The sequence below is a fragment of the Dryas octopetala genome, chromosome 3 (assembly GCF_963921425.1).
Source record: "Dryas octopetala chromosome 3, drDryOcto1.1, whole genome shotgun sequence".
Classification (NCBI taxonomy): Eukaryota; Viridiplantae; Streptophyta; class Magnoliopsida; order Rosales; family Rosaceae; genus Dryas; species Dryas octopetala.
The window spans coordinates 18,806,251-18,822,029 of record NC_141368.1 but is presented as its reverse complement, the minus strand read 5'-3'; the positions used below and the strand labels follow the sequence as shown (position 1 = coordinate 18,822,029).

General features: G+C 38.1%; 1 protein-coding gene across 1 annotated transcript; it reads left to right on the top strand.

Annotated features, from left to right (window-relative positions):
* The first annotated feature begins 9,090 nt into the window (after window positions 1-9,090).
* On the top strand, window positions 9,091-11,239 carry LOC147291571 (uncharacterized). Its single transcript, XM_086235979.1, has 3 exons — window positions 9,091-9,766; window positions 9,824-10,500; window positions 10,802-11,239. Exons 1-3 carry the CDS (start codon window positions 9,091-9,093, stop codon window positions 11,237-11,239), a joined length of 1,791 nt encoding a protein of 596 aa, XP_086092105.1.
* The last annotated feature ends 4,540 nt before the right edge of the window (window positions 11,240-15,779 follow it).

The window sequence follows — 15,779 nt, the reverse complement described above, 5'->3', positions numbered from 1 at the left end:
TTCATAAGTGTGTTGATATGTCTTTAGGCTAAAATTATACTTTAATTTAATCCATGCAGTAAATGATAGGGTAAAAATGGAGATATATTACTGACAACAAAAAACGGGTAAAAATGAACTTTTAACTGGGTTAATCGGATTTAGGCCCCTCCAACTCAATTTTTATTGCTGATAACTCATTGACTTTTTAATGGATAGAGTAGGCTCAGATTCAAAGTACCAGCCACTTAAGATTAAATTACACCTAAAAGTTCTAAATATTTGTTCAAAAAAACAAAAAAAGTTCTACCATATGTACAAAGTCTGCCATTTTTTTTTTTTAAGAATGAATCATTTTTCTTAATTACTGATAGAATAATGTTAGGAATGTCAAATTAATATCTCAAATTTGAATTCCAAATAATTTTAATTTAAGACCAGGATTTCCTACCCATTTGTTTACCCATTTCACATCAACTCTCCTACCTCTTCCACTTTCTTTCTCTCCCTACTCTTTCTTTGGCCAAGATTAAAGCATAGTAGGAAAATAGGTAGGCAAATAGGTAGAGGATCCTAGTCCCTTAATTTGTGTCCTAAATTAAGGAATTTAGTTCATTCTCATAATAAAAGACAATAATCAATTCTAGTTAATTAATTTAATTCAAAATAGCCCTACAAATTTGGTTTAAAATTAGAGTTCTTATATTTCCACCCACTATCATATTTCTTCACTCACCTTATTTTACACTTACCATTAAATTTTTAAAAAATATAAAAACTCTTCTCACCTCTCATTATTCTTAGAGTCCGTTAATTCTAAGGTACTGACAATCCAAAAACTTAACTAAAACCACCATAATCTATAAATTTAACTTGCAATTAACAACAAAGCCAAATGACACAATCCAGGTCCTTTAATTTTACAATAAACTGACTAAAGCCAAATGACTTTTAAAATTCTAACTAAAGTCCAATAATATTGTAACTATTTTATGTTACATAATATTGGTCCATTAGTTTCTATTTTTTTCACACATACCAGGCGCCGAATGTTCAGCGGCCATTTTTGAGTGTTCGCCAGTGTATTTTTACTTCTTCCTCAAGCTCTGGTTTGTCGGCATTATATTAAGTTTTAACTCTGAGATTTTGGGCTGCAGCCTCCACGAACCCGGCCCATTGTATACCTTAGGAATGTATGAAGTGAACCCATACCCTATACCTTCAAAAAATAGAAAAATAATGACATATTTCTTTGATAAAGCAATAGTCAAAGGACTTTATTTAGAAAAAGAAAAAAACAAAACCATAAGGTTTTTATCCAAATAAAAAATGTTAGAAAGACTAAACTCTAATTTAATCACAAGTTCACAACTACCCTTATCTTCCTTTTTCATATGCAGACCACTTTCCAAAAAAACATTGGATATGCCCACTAATAAAACGGCGAAAAAACACACAAAATAATAGCAAGTTTTTTTGAAACTGTTATACAAATGAATAATTTAAGAATTTTGAGACTTCAAATTCAAACTTGTACATCAAATATGATAATTTGAAATAATTTAAAAAATTATGACAAAGTTATAATATTTGAACTGTAAAAAAGAAAGCCAGTTATGTGAACTACTAATTAACCAATGTCAACTATAAGATTCTGTATCTGGTCATCATTGGTGATAAAATCCAGCCTAGCCTTTTTTTTTTTTTGTTAAATCAAACAGAAAGAACCCAAATGAACATTTAGACAAGCTTAGGTAATAGATTAATAATCTGTAACAATCGCCATTTTATCTTTCTCATGCCAAAGGCACTGCCAAAACAAATAAAAACAAGCAGTTCTAGAATTTAATTATCAAGTCCAACTAATGGACACCCTGAGTTGCATCAACTATTAGAAAAAGCCCTCAGAATGAATAAAAAAATGGCTAGCTAGCCCACAAGAACAGACTTCATAGAATGCCTTGATATCATCATTGACATGTTCTGTTTGAGGCCAGCAAACCAATTACAGTTCATGCATGAAAATCAGGCATAGGTATTTCCGAAAAATAAACAAATTAGGCAAATTAAATACTCTCCTTATATCCATACAACATGAAGAAACTCCCAGGTCCCATTCTTGGATACAGGAATATGCGCTCGAACTAATTCTCAAGATGCCTGGATTCGCCATTATAATTTCTCGTAGGATTCATTTCAGCTTTCAGTTTCTAGTTTCAAGTGAATCAAGGGCCGGAACATCACTGAACCTGAACTGATTTTGAGAGTTGTAGTTTGTCCATCCTTTGCATCATTGTAGTTTTGAGAGTTATATATATATAGTTTTTCCATTCTTTTGAGTAAAATATTTTCTCTCAATTGCTATATTAATCTTCCAATATATAGACCTAGCTTCCTGTTTCAAGGTAATCTGAACCATCAGACAAAGAAATTTGAGTTAGTTTCTTCAGTACCATAGATATAACATAAATACTATTAGGTCAATATAGATATATAGTGTAGTACAATAGAGAAACTTACACTAAAAAACTAAGCTAGCATTAATCTGGAAACCACTGCAACATATACATACATCACTGTGTACGTACTTCATACTGGAAACTATCTTTGCATGCTTTCGCCGTCAGGTTGGGCACTGTATATATCATCATATTAAAAATTCAGTGGGAATTAAAAGTACGTACATCCAGGTATAATCATGACAGCACAAGCTCAGAAGGTAGTGGTGATCCAGGATGCATCCAAAGAAATTATTAGTTCGAGCGCAATCCAATGGGTCCTGCAAGGCTTATCACTTAAGCCTGGAGATGAAATTACACTTCTTGCAGTTCTTCACCAGGTTATTAACCCTAGTACGTTACCTTTCATGGCAGCTGGGAGACTGTGTAAGAATTTATGCTTTTGTTTTCCTAATAAAAGGGAAAAAGAAATTTTCGGAAAGTATGGTAAACATGAGCACTAATATTTAAGATTATGAAATAAAAAAAAAAAATTTATCAGATATATCACAGAGAACGGATTTTGCTAACTTTTCTTTCCCCCAACACCCAATTTCCCACCTTCCTTGTACTCAGTGGGATACAGGACCAAGATGGATTCCAGTTCAATTTTTGGAACGAACCCGAAAGTCATTGAAGAAGAACTCGAGAGGAAAACAAAGGAGTATCGTAACAAAGTCACTACAACAAATATGGCTTAAAGCCACTTTGAATTGAAACTAGATTGAAGTTAGTGACAAATGACATTTTTTTGAGTCACCAATTAATATTTTAGTTGTTTTTAAAAATTTTGGTGGAGTTAATAGTTATCTTAGGATCCACTAATTTGTACAATGGTTAACTAATAAGTGGCTAAACAAAAATGGTAACCAAAATAGAAAATTAGTGGGAGTAGGTAATAGAATGTTCACCAAATTTAGTTAGAATTTGCACCTATACCTTTTATTTTGCCAGGAATTTGCAATTGCACCTATACTTAACCGTAGGAAAAATAGTGGAATTACAAAACTTTTGAAAATCTATTTAGAAAATTATAAATTTATTTCCTAGTATCCTACTGCATATTTTATTAAAATTTTGTGTGAGATGTTATAATTGTAATTTTGCAACCTAGGGTTTTATTATAAAATGTTAAAAACCCATCTACAACAATCACTTTCTCTTTTCCTCCTCAACACAGCCGCACCTCTCTTTCTCACTTCTCTCTTCTCTACCGTGAGTCTTCTCCGGAGACTCCACCTCCGTCCGGCCTCCAATGGTGACGAGACCACCACCAAAACGCTCATCTCCCTCTCATCTTTCCTCCTCTGGTCTTCGTCAACCCGAACACCCAGCCATCGACATGATTTAAAGTCACACATAAACCTCCTTTTTGCCGGCGATTACATTATTCCGGCGATGGAGGTATGTCAAACCACTCTCATCTTCACTTGCTCATCGCTCTGAGTTGATGGGTGCTTTCAGATCATCTTGATGACCACCCTAGGCGGCGGTTCGAAACCCTAACAGCCGCGACTCTCCTCCTCCATTTTTGGCGACATCAATCTGCAAGATCTACTCAATCTAAGCCCAAAAACAAACAGGTTTCTTTGTCTTTTGTTTTTTGTTTTTAAAGTTTGAGTTTCTCTATTTAGTTTTCTTAATTTTCATTTATGATTTTTTATATAAACATTTTGATTTGGTTTAATGTTTGCTGAGCAACTCTTTTGACTTCGATAATGGCATGTTTCTAACTCTGAAATATGATTTTTTGATTCTCTTGCAGATTTATGTATTTGTTATATGCTCATTATCAGAGGTCAACTAATCCATGAGCAGGGTGATTTGAGTTCGAGTAAGCTACTTCCAGTCTTTTGAGATCAGTAGAATATATTAGGAAATGTGTGATGTAATCTAGATAGCTGAGTGATAGCTGACCTATATTCCTGTAATGATCTTTGTTAAATCAGTGTTTGGAACACTTGTGAAATTCCTGCTATGTAAAGATTAAGGTTAAATATATAAATATGTACCTTTCTGTTTATTTTCTTTAATGTAAGATTCAAATGACTTATTGTTATGTTGTCTGACTTTTTGCATAATTCTTGCTGCAATACAAATTTCAGCAAACACCATTTGAAAATAATAGGGTTAAAATGATTTGCAAATAGCACAGAACTGAAAAAATGCAATTCAAATAGCTGCAATTTTAATTTGGTGGGAAAATGCTTTTTGAATCCATTAATTATTTAGTCACCAAAGTACATGGAGGCATTCTTTTAATCCAAGTTGCTCTTCACCAATACAGCAACTATCTGCAAAATGGTGAGCCTCTATTTGCAACTGCCTGCAACATTGGTGGAGGCAGAAATTGTCAGCAGTGTTGGTCTCCAAACTCCACCATTCCAAAAATTTGGTTTGGGTAGCCACATTGCCACCCCTTTCTCTGCAACCAGCAGCCTAAGAGTGACTGCATAGTAGCTATTTACCCTTCAAACCAATTTTTAGTTGCTAATGCATCAATAGATAACATAAACCAATAGTGGATTTAAGAGGAAAATGGTGTAGTGAGTGGAGGTTACAATAATTTGTAAGCAATGTGAAAGCGCGCAGGTCAGATAGGACTTGCAGGCTGTTAGAAATTTAGAGGGTGTTTAGGACACTTGTAGCTAATGACTTATGTAAACTTCTATTAGCTACTTATGCTTGATATGAGAAACTTGAGTGAAAAGTATTAGAGTGGAGTGGAGACCTTAGTTAGAAATAGGACAATTTTATTTAGAAGTAGAGAAGGAATACAAGGCTTTAGTAGATGTCTAAGACAATAGGACTTAGGAGTAGTGGCTTTTAGTATTGCCTCTTACTTACACTTAGATATGGGTACATGCTATATATATAGAGAGTAGATGAACCCTCTTGACTTCTCTAGAACATCTATTAGCCACATGCTACTAGTAGGTTCTAGAGTATACTACACTTTTAATTATGTTATAGTACATTCTTATATAAGCTTAATATTCTAGACTCTTCTTTTATGTGGAATTATGTAGACTTCTCTAGTTAAGATAGTTACTAACACTACAAGAAAAACAAATTTGGGCGACCAAACTTTGGGCGACGAACATATATTCGTCGCCCAAAGACATTTAGGGCGACGAACAAGAAAATTTGTCGCTCAAAGTCATAAAGGTTTGGGCGACGAACATGTTCGTCGCTCAAAGAAGGTTTGGGCGACGAATCACACATTCCTCGCCCAAAGTTACTTTGGGCGACGAACACATTTCGTCGCCTAAACATTAACAACAAACAATTAATTGAGAAATACATTGGGCGAGGAATATACATGTTCGTCGCCCAAAGTAACTTTGGGCGACAAACATGTATATTCCTCGCCCAAACTTACTTTGGGTGACAAAATATTTCGTCGCCCAAACTCATTTTGGGCGAGGAATATACATTTCGTCGCCCAAAGACACTTTGGGTGACGAAATTATGTTCGTCGCCCAAAATGAGTTTGGGCGACGAAATATGTTCGTCGCCCAAAGGATCATCCTGTTTTGTAATAATGGTTTGGGCGAGGAACCTCACAATTCGTCGCCCAAAGTTTGTTTGGGCGACGAAATGTTATATTCCTCGCCCAAGATAACTTTGGGCGACGAAATTTGTAGCTCCTCGCCCAAAGTAAGAATATTTTTTTGTTTACAATTTTATATATGTAATAGCATACTATACGATTGTATTTCCAAAGATCATAACCATTCATTTTTTAATTCCCTACTTAAGGATCATCCATGCAAAAAATTAGCTCAATCGGAGATGTAGAAGTTAGGTAACGGTGGTTGAACTTATGAACGATTGTAAATTTTCTAATACGAATCGAAGTATGAGATGAATTCCGATTTAGCCGATTTTTTGCAGGGATGATCTTCCAGTATAAACGAATAGAATGAACGGTTCCGATCGTTAAAATCACATTGTAGTCTTCACAAATTGTTGAATCACCAAAATTTCTACCCAAAAGTTAATATAATTATACTCTTTAAGTGTATTTGTATGTAGAAGATCACTTTTGTAATGTGTTTTTAACGATCCGAACCGATCATTCCTTAGTGCCTCACTCAAAGATCATCCATGCAAAAAATTAACTCAACTGGAGATGTAGAAGTTAGGTTTAGCATTTAGGATGTATGAACGATCTTGATTCTTATAATAATAATCGAACGGGTAGATGAACTCCGATTGAGCCGATTTTTTGCAGGGTTGATCTTTGAGTATGAACATATATGAAGAATGGCTCTGATTGTGATAATCACGTTGTGGTCTTCACAATTATTGAAGCTACAAGGTTTTAACGAAAGAGTTGATATAATTTTAGTCTTCAAATGCAAAAATCACTGATTTATATGTAGAACCTTATATGTCGATTGTGTTTTTAACGATCTGAACCGTTCATTTATTAGTTTGTCACTCAAAGATCATTCCTCTAAAATATTAGGTCAATTGGAGATCTAGAAGTTTGGTATTGGAGCTCGAACGTATGAACGATCATGGTTCATAAAAAAATTCAACTTTGGGCGACGAAATGTAGCTTTAGGCGACGAACAGTGCGTCGCCCAAAGTCTGAAATTATGGCGGGATAAAACGGTGCCCTAAAGTCAACAACTTTGGGGGACGAAAATAAATTCGTCGCCCAAAGTGACTTTAGGCGACGAATTAACACGTTTGTCGCCCAAAGTGACTTTAGGCGACGAATTCATGTTCGTCGCTTTAAGATACTTTGGGCGACGAACATGAATTCGTCGCCTAAAGTCACTTTGGGCGACGAATTTGTTAATTCCTCGCCTAAAGTCACTTTGGGCGACGAATTCATGTTCGTCGCCCAAAGTCTTTAGATTTATACCCATTTCTTGGTTCACTTCGGTCAGCTCACTCACTCTCACCTCACCTTCGCAGCGCCGCGCAGCCCCTCACCCTCGCAGCGCCTCCTCCTTCCCTCAGCTCTCACTCCCTCCTCCTCCTCCTCCTCCTCCCTCCGCCTCCTCCTCCTCCTCCCTCCTTCCCCGAAACCCAAAACCGCCCCCCCCCCCATCAGCAACCCACCCCCCCTACCGAAACCCACCCCCCCCATCAGCAACCCACCCCCCGCGAAAACCCACCCCCTACCGAAACCCACCCCCCCCATCGGAGACCCACCCGCCCCTCCCCTGAAAATCCACCCTCGCCGAAACCCACCCCCGAAAATACCCACCCCCGCAAATACCCACGCCGAAACCCACCCCCCACCCGAAACCCACCCACCCCCACCGAAACCCATCCCCCCCCCCCCAGCCGAAACCACTCACCCAAAACCCCCCCCCCCAGCAGCCGAAACCACTCACCCAAAACCCCCCCCCTCGAAGCCAGCAGCTCACCCCCCTCCCCCCCACTCGAAGCCGAAAGCAGCTCGCAGCTCACAGGTATTTGTTTTTTGTTTTTTTTTTTTTTTGAATTTATGGTATTTTCTGGTATTTTCTGTTTTTTTTTGGGTATTTTCTGTTTTTTATGGTATTTTCTGTTTTTTATTGGTATTTTCTGTTTTTTATGGTATTTTCTGTTTTTTATGTTTTCTAATATTGTGGATTTTGTACTTGTTGTGGATTTTGCATAAATTGATTGTGAAATTTCTGATTTTAGTGGTAATTAGTTAATGTTGTGGGTTTTTTTAATTTAGTGGTTTGGTTGTGAAATCTGAATTTAGATTGATGTTGGGCCCATATTTGACAATGATTTATTTTTTTGGTGAAGGAAGGATAGTGTTGCATTTGTTGCGAAGGATAATTGCATTTTTGGTGAGGTATGTGTTTAATCTATCTTTTAGTTAAGTTTTTGTATGATTTAGTATTTAATGTTTCATATATAATTGTATTAAATTTTTGAGTGAATTAGTTTGTATGTTAAAATTAATTATAAAATTCATTAATTAATTTGTATGTTTTTATATGCTAAAATTTAATAGTTTGTTTGTATGCTTATATGTATATTGTTAAATTAATTATAATTTAGTTTGTATGTTACATTTAGTTTAGTTTTAATTGCAAAATTTTCGATGACGTAGTCCAGCACTCCTCGAGTACTGGGTGAGGTCATGTGGCACGAAGCGCTTGTGCGAAGTTATCAATCGATAACTTTGTACATTTAACTAGTCGTGCGAAGTTATCAGTGGATAACTTTGTACACTAAATTTCAATCGATACCTTAGACCCGTTCGAGAGTCTATTGGACGCGCGCATGGGCGCTTGGCGTGACTGCGCTCCAATATGATTCTTGAATTGTCCAAATTACCCATGGACAGTTTGGGAGTGCACAATTATGTGTTGTGGTTAGCGGTTCATGTGACGTGGTTTTGATCTGAGAAAATTTCGGCAACATCTCCTTATGTGTTCTTCGAGTGCATACTAGATATTTGTTTTAAATATCTACGTCGTGCACTTGGAGAACCATAGGGAGATGCTGCCGAAATTTTCCCAGATCAAAACCACGTCGTTTGAGCCAACAACCACGACACATATGTGCATTCTCGAATGGGATAGGGCCCTTACCGGAGGCATAAGGAGACGAAGAATGGTGACGCATCGTTTTCTAATTGTCGTGTAATATGGAAACAGGCATCATGGACCGACAGTGGATACGTAATACGAATCGTGTTAGTGATGAATATTTGTATGGGATCGAGTCATTTATCCAAGTTGCACAGGAACATGTCAATGCTCAGAATAATATAAGGTGTCCGTGCCGGAATTGTAACAACTCTTTATGGAAGACAGTGCGTGAAGTCAGAATTCATTTGGTGAGATTTGGGATGTCACACAACTATACGACATGGTATTATCATGGTGAACCGAGAGTTTATGCTTCGACGTCCTCGGAGACCCGAACAATTCTGCAGCCTACTGAATCTGTTGCTGATGATAATGACCAAGTGATGGGCATAATAAACGATGCTTATCCATATGCATCGCTAGATCACGAAGTCAGTCAGCATGATACAGAGAGCGATAATATGGATCAAGATGATGGGTTGCCCGAAGTCCAAAGAGAAGAGTTTGATAAGTACGAGAGATTGTTGAAACAAGCTCAGCGGGAATTGTACTCTGGTTGTGAAGAGTTCTCAGTGCTAACTGCTGTTGTGGAGTTAATGCATTGGAAAGTACTTAATCAACATTCGAATCGAAGTTATGATCAGTTGATGGGGATTTTGAAACGAATGCTTCCAAAGAACAATCATATACCTGAAACCCATTATCTTGCGAATAAGGTGTTGAAAGATCTCGGTTTGGGATATGAAAAGATTCATGCATGCAAGAATGATTGTGTATTGTTTTACAAAGAACACCAAGGGAAGGATAAATGCCCTGTGTGCAATGAACCGAGATATAAGAACAAGTCTGTAGAGAGAAAGAAACAGATTCCGCAAATGGTGTTGCGTTATTTCCCACTTAAGCCAAGGTTGCAACGATTGTACATGTCGACACATACTGCAAGTGACATGAGGTGGCACAAAGATAAGCGGGTTGAGGATGATGTGATGAGACATCCTGCAGACGGAAGCGCATGGAAAGAATTTGACAAGATATATCCGGATTTTGCAGCAGATGCACGAAATGTCAGATTAGGACTTGCTACTGATGGATTTAATCCATTCGGAAATATGAGCACATCTCACAGCACTTGGCCAGTGGTCGTGGTTCCTTATAATTTGCCTCCCTGGAAATGCATGAAAAAAGAATTCACAATTATGACGCTATTAATTCCAGGACCGCAATCCCCTGGCAAGGAGATCGATGTATATTTGCGGCCGTTGATTGATGAGCTGAAAGAATTGTGGCAAAATGGTGTGCCGACATATGATAAGTCCACCGAAACAATGTTTTCCTTGCGTGCGGCAGTCATGTGGACAATAAATGATTTCCCAGCTTATGGGAATTTATCAGGCTGGAGCACCAAGGGTTATATGGCATGTCCTACTTGTAATAAAGATATAACTTCTGCTTGGCATGGTGGTAAAGTATGTTATATGGGCCACCGAAGATGGTTGCCGGGGGATCATAAATGGCGTCACAGTAAGGAGGCCTTTGACGGAAAAAAGGAGATGGGCGTGAAACCTAAAGAATTATCTGGTGATGACATCTTGAGGCAGTTGAATAACTTAGAATTTGGCCGGATTGGTAAACATCCCTCTAACAAAGAACGAAATATGCCAAGGTCACCTGCACATCTAAATTGGACAAACAAGTCGATATTCTTTGAGTTGGAGTATTGGTCCAAGTTGATTTCTTAATTCCTAACTTGTGTATAATATTTTGAAGGCTGAGATGCTCGCCAAGAAGGCGAGTTATTTGGAGGAGGTGGCCAGCCAGTACCCTCCGGACACTCCGTTGGAGACGATCTCAGTCCCCGATCCCGATGCCGGTCTTCGTATTATGACGGAGACACTGGGTGTTAGGCGTGGTAGGGAGATACGCGGAATGGGAGCGGGTCGGGTTCGTGATCTCAGCGCCGGGTCTTCATCTCAGCCATCTGCAGATATAGTCAACCTGACCACTGAAGTGCAGTTGTTGAAGGGTCAGCTAGAAGAATCGAGAGCGGCATATGCGGAGCAGACGAGTAAGGTGCAGCAGATGCAGCAGATGTTTGGCCAGTTGGCCAGGATTGTACCTGGGTTTGTGCTGCCGCCCAACATCGACCAGTGCATGCCAGACTCCTCCACCGGTGTCGATGATGCTACTGACTTAGGGGGCCATTAGTTATTTGTATGTATGTATTAATTAAATTGTTGTATGTATTAATTAAATTGTTTCTACTTTGTATGGATATTTTGGATATATATAAATTTATTAATTTTGTTTTATATAATTTTTGAATAAAGATTTTTTTTAATATTAAATTCATATATATAATTTAAATAAAATTTTTTTTTTAAATAAAATACGTTTGGGCGACGAAATTTGTCCGTCGCCCAAACCCTTTTTGGGCGACGAATAAGTATGTTCGTCGCCCAAACCCTCTTTGGGCGACGAAATTTGTTCGTCGCCCAAAGCACGTTCCAGCGAGGAAATTAGCTATTCCTCTCCCAAATCTTGTTTAGGCGACGGATAATTTCGTCGCCCAAACATGCTTTGGGCGACGAATAAGTGGGTTCGTCGCCCAATCCATCTTTGGGCGACGAAATTATCCGTCGCCTAAACATGCTTTGGGCGACGAATTTTATGTTTTGGGAGACAAAAAAAATTCGTCGCCCCCTGGTGTCTTTGGGCGACGAAATTTATGGATTCGTCGCCCAAACTCTTGGGCGACACATTTTGGGCGAATAATTGCTCGACGAACCAATTTCGTCGCCCAAACGTTTGGGCGACGAATTCCGTTCCTCTCCCAAACCCTTTTTTCTTGTAGTGTAATAGATTTATCTACAATACTCTTTCTTCTTATCAAGCTATCTTCTAGATTTTTAGAATTATGTAGAACTATGTGGAATATTCTAGCTTTAATTGGTATGGGCTTTGTGGAAGTCTCTAGAATTTTGTAGTATTTTCCAATAATGTGCATTAATTTTCAACACTCCTCCTTAATGCACATTTAGGATACTCCAAGCATGCTTCGTAGCATTTCAAATCTTGGTCTTGGAAGTGCCTTGGTGAAGATGTCTGCTATTTGCTCCTCCGTCTTGCAATACTTGAGTTCTATCTCCTTGTTTGCTGAGACTTCACGTAGAAAATGATGCTTGATGGCAATGTGTTTTGTCCTGCTATGAAACACTGGATTTTTTGCCATCGCTATAGCAGTCTTGTTGTCACAAAATATTTTAGTAGCTTCATTTTGTTGTTCTCCCATGTCTTTAAATATTCTTCTCAGCCATATAGCTTGGCAGGCTGAACTTGACGCTGACACATACTTCGCTTCGGCTGATGATTGTGCCACTGTCTCTTGTTTTCTTGAAGGCCATGAGAATATGCCAGACCCAATTGTGAATGCATAGCCTGATGTACTTTTGAAGTCGTCCACTCCAGCCCAGTCGATCGCTATCTGTGAATCCGAATAGCCTTGTATCTGTAGAAGGTCTATACCATATGCCATAGTTAATAGTTCTTTGCAAGTACCTTAGTATTCTTTTTGCTGCTCCATAGTGTATCTGACTTGGAGTTTGCATAAACCTTGAAAGTAGGCTGGTCGCGTACATAATGTCTGGTCGAGTTGTTGTTAGATAAAGTAGGCTTCCAATGAGACTTCTGTACTTTGATGCTTCTGCTTTTCCGGATCCATCGTCATTTCTTAGCTTTTCATTGGTGATAAGCGGTGTAGCCACGGTCTTGCACCCAGACATCTTGACCTTCTTCAAGAGATTTTCAGTATATTTCTTTTGACATATGAAGATTCCATTTTCTTCTTGGATTATCTCAATGCCAAGAAAATAGTGCAATTGACCAAGGTCACTCATCTCAAATGTCTTCATCATATCTTCTTTAAATTCTTGAATTAATTTTTTATTATCTCCTGTATAGATAAGATCATCAACATATAGAAAAACAATAAGAATGGAGTTACCTTGAGTTTTGGTGTAGAGTGTTGGCTCGCTTTTGCTTCTCTTGAATCCAGCATTGATGAAGTATTTGTCGATGCGGCTGTTCCACGCTCTTGGTGCTTGTTTAAGTCCATATAAGGCTTTCTTTAGTCTTAGGACTTTGTCTTCTCCTCCTTCCTCGATGAATCCTTGTGGTTGCTCCACATAGATTTCTTCTTCGAGCTCTCCATTTAGAAATGCTGATTTTACATCCAATTGGTAGAGTTTCCACTTGTTTTGAGCTGCAAGAGCTATAAGTGCTCTTATTGTATCAAGTCTTGCCACTGGCGTTTCTGAAATTTCTCTTTCATGTGTGTCTTCTTCAGGCTGTTGTGTTGGGGTTGTCTCTGGTTCTCCTGACAGGACAACACCTTTCTTCTCTATTTTTCCTTCATCCCAATTCCAGGATGCAGATTCATCAAACTCGACATCTCGGCTGATCACGAGCTTCTTAGTTCTTGGATTGTAGACGCGATAGCCTTTAGATTGGGAACTATATCCCATAAATATGCCAATTTCTGATTTTTCTTCTAGCTTATGTCTTTTTGGAGCTAGAATGTGCACATAACATACACATCCAAAAACTTTGAGATGCTTTGCTGATGGCTTCTGGTTACTTCACGCCTCAATAGGAGTCTTGTCTTGTAGAGCTTTTGTTGGACATCTATTTAGCAAGTATACTGCTGTGTATACTGCTTCTGCCCAAAATATCTTTGGTAGTCCTTTTTCAAATAGCATTGATCTAGCCATCTCCATTATAGTTCTATTTTTCCTTTCCGAGACTCCATTTTGTTCAGGAGCATAGCCCACTGTCAATTGGTGCTCTACTCCTTCATCTTCACAAAACTTGTTGAATTCTTTTGAGGTGTACTCTTTACCTCTATCGCTTCTAAGAGCTTTGATGTATTGGCCACTTTGTTTTTCGACATGAGCCTTGAACTTCTTAAAGACTTTGAAGACTTCTGATCTTTCACGTAGAAAATAAACCCATGTCATTCTAGAATAGTCATCAATGAAAAGAATGAAGTACCTGCTTTGATCGAGAGATGGGGTCCTCATTGGTCCACAGATGTCTGTATGCACGAGTTCCAACAAGGCTTTTGCTCTCCAAGCCTTTCCGGATGGAAATGCTTGTCGATGTTGTTTGCCAAGTTGACAGCCTTTGCAGACATCACCACTCTCCTTTATGCTTGGCAGATCTCTCATCATATTTTTCTGGTGAAGTAATTGTAGTCCATGAAAGTTGAAGTGGCCAAATCTTTTATGTCAAAGCCATGAATCTTCTAATTCTACTTTCATGACCATTTTTTTGACATATTGCCAATGGATGGGAAAATTTCTATTTTCCATCCTTACTTTAGTTATAATATGATTTTTATCTTTTTTGTCATATATTGTGCAGGAGTCTCTAGAAAAGTGTAGAAAATATCAATTTTCAATCATTTGGCCAACACTCAATAGATTATGCTCCAAGCTAGGAACTAAAAGAACATCATGAATTAATTTAGTTCCTTTGTTTGTATGGATAGAGATCGTACATTTTCCTTTCGTCTCCACCAGTGCGCCATTTCCCAATTTAACTTGGGATTTTATGGATGTATCTATTTCAGAGAAGATGCTTTCGTCTCCTGTCATGTGGTTGCTGCAGCCACTGTCGATGTACCATTTCCTGTTGTTCACTTCAATTGCTGCTTGACAAGCATAGAAAAGCTCTTCATCCTGCTCCTTTTTTTCTGTATAATTGGCTTGATAATTCTTCTTAAGCCGACAGTCTTTTTCCATATGTCCAAACTTTTTGCAGTTTCGGCATTTTGGTTTTCCTCGAAACCAACAATCTTTTTCTAGGTGACTTGTCTTTTTACATGTTCCACATGGAGGGAAGTTTTTCTTCTCCTTGTTTTCATTTTTATTTTCCCAGTTATCGGGTTTATCTCCTCGTCTAGAATTTTCTTTTGATTTCCAGTTTCCTCTAGATTTCTGAGACCTTAAATTGACTTTTGACTGGAAGGCACTTTCTAGTGAACTTTCATTTCGCCTACTCAGTCTTTGTTCATATGCTTCTAGAGAACCCATTAGTTCTGTCACTGAAAGAGCCGTTATATCTTTTGACTCTTCAATGGCAGTGACTATAGGGTCATACTTATCAGTAAGACTAATAAGTATTTTTTCTACAATTTTTGTATCAGTTATCATTTCACCATAAGCTCTCAATTGATTTACTATTTCTTTTACTTTGGAATAGTAATCTTTAGCGGTCTCAGAATCTTTCATTTTAAGATTTTCTAAATCTTTCCTTAGAGTTTGTAGTTTGACACTACGTACCTTTTCATTTCCTTGAAACTCTTCTTTCAAAGTATCCCAAGCCTCCTTTGAAGTTGTAGCTCCCATGATCCTTGGAAATATGGTGTCATCAAAAGCTTGTTGTAGAGCGTAAAGAGCCTTTGCGTCTCTCTGCTCGTCCTTCTTCGCCTGCTTTCGTTGCTCAGCGGTGGGTCTTTCTGGAACAGAGAACCCACTAGTAACAATGTCCCATAAGTCTTGAGACATAAAATAGGTTCTCATCTTGATGCTCCAAAAATCATAGTTTTCACCAGAGAATATTGGAAGAGGGACAGAGTTTTGGCTAGAGTTATTAGACATGGTGGTAAATTAGGATGACCCTACGCCCAATAAGAAAGCTCTGATACCACTGTTAGAAATTTAGAGGGTGTTTAGGACACTTGTAGCTA

Bases quoted from the DNA above. Each gene is read 5' to 3' on its own strand.
- LOC147291571 (XM_086235979.1), top strand. From the start codon at position 9,091: ATGGAAACAGGCATCATGGACCGACAGTGGATACGTAATACGAATCGT. The intron at 9,767-9,823 runs GTTTGGGATATG...TGTTTTACAAAG, and splicing joins TAAGGTGTTGAAAGATCTCG to AACACCAAGGGAAGGATAAA. The intron at 10,501-10,801 runs GTATGTTATATG...AATATTTTGAAG, and splicing joins CTGCTTGGCATGGTGGTAAA to GCTGAGATGCTCGCCAAGAA.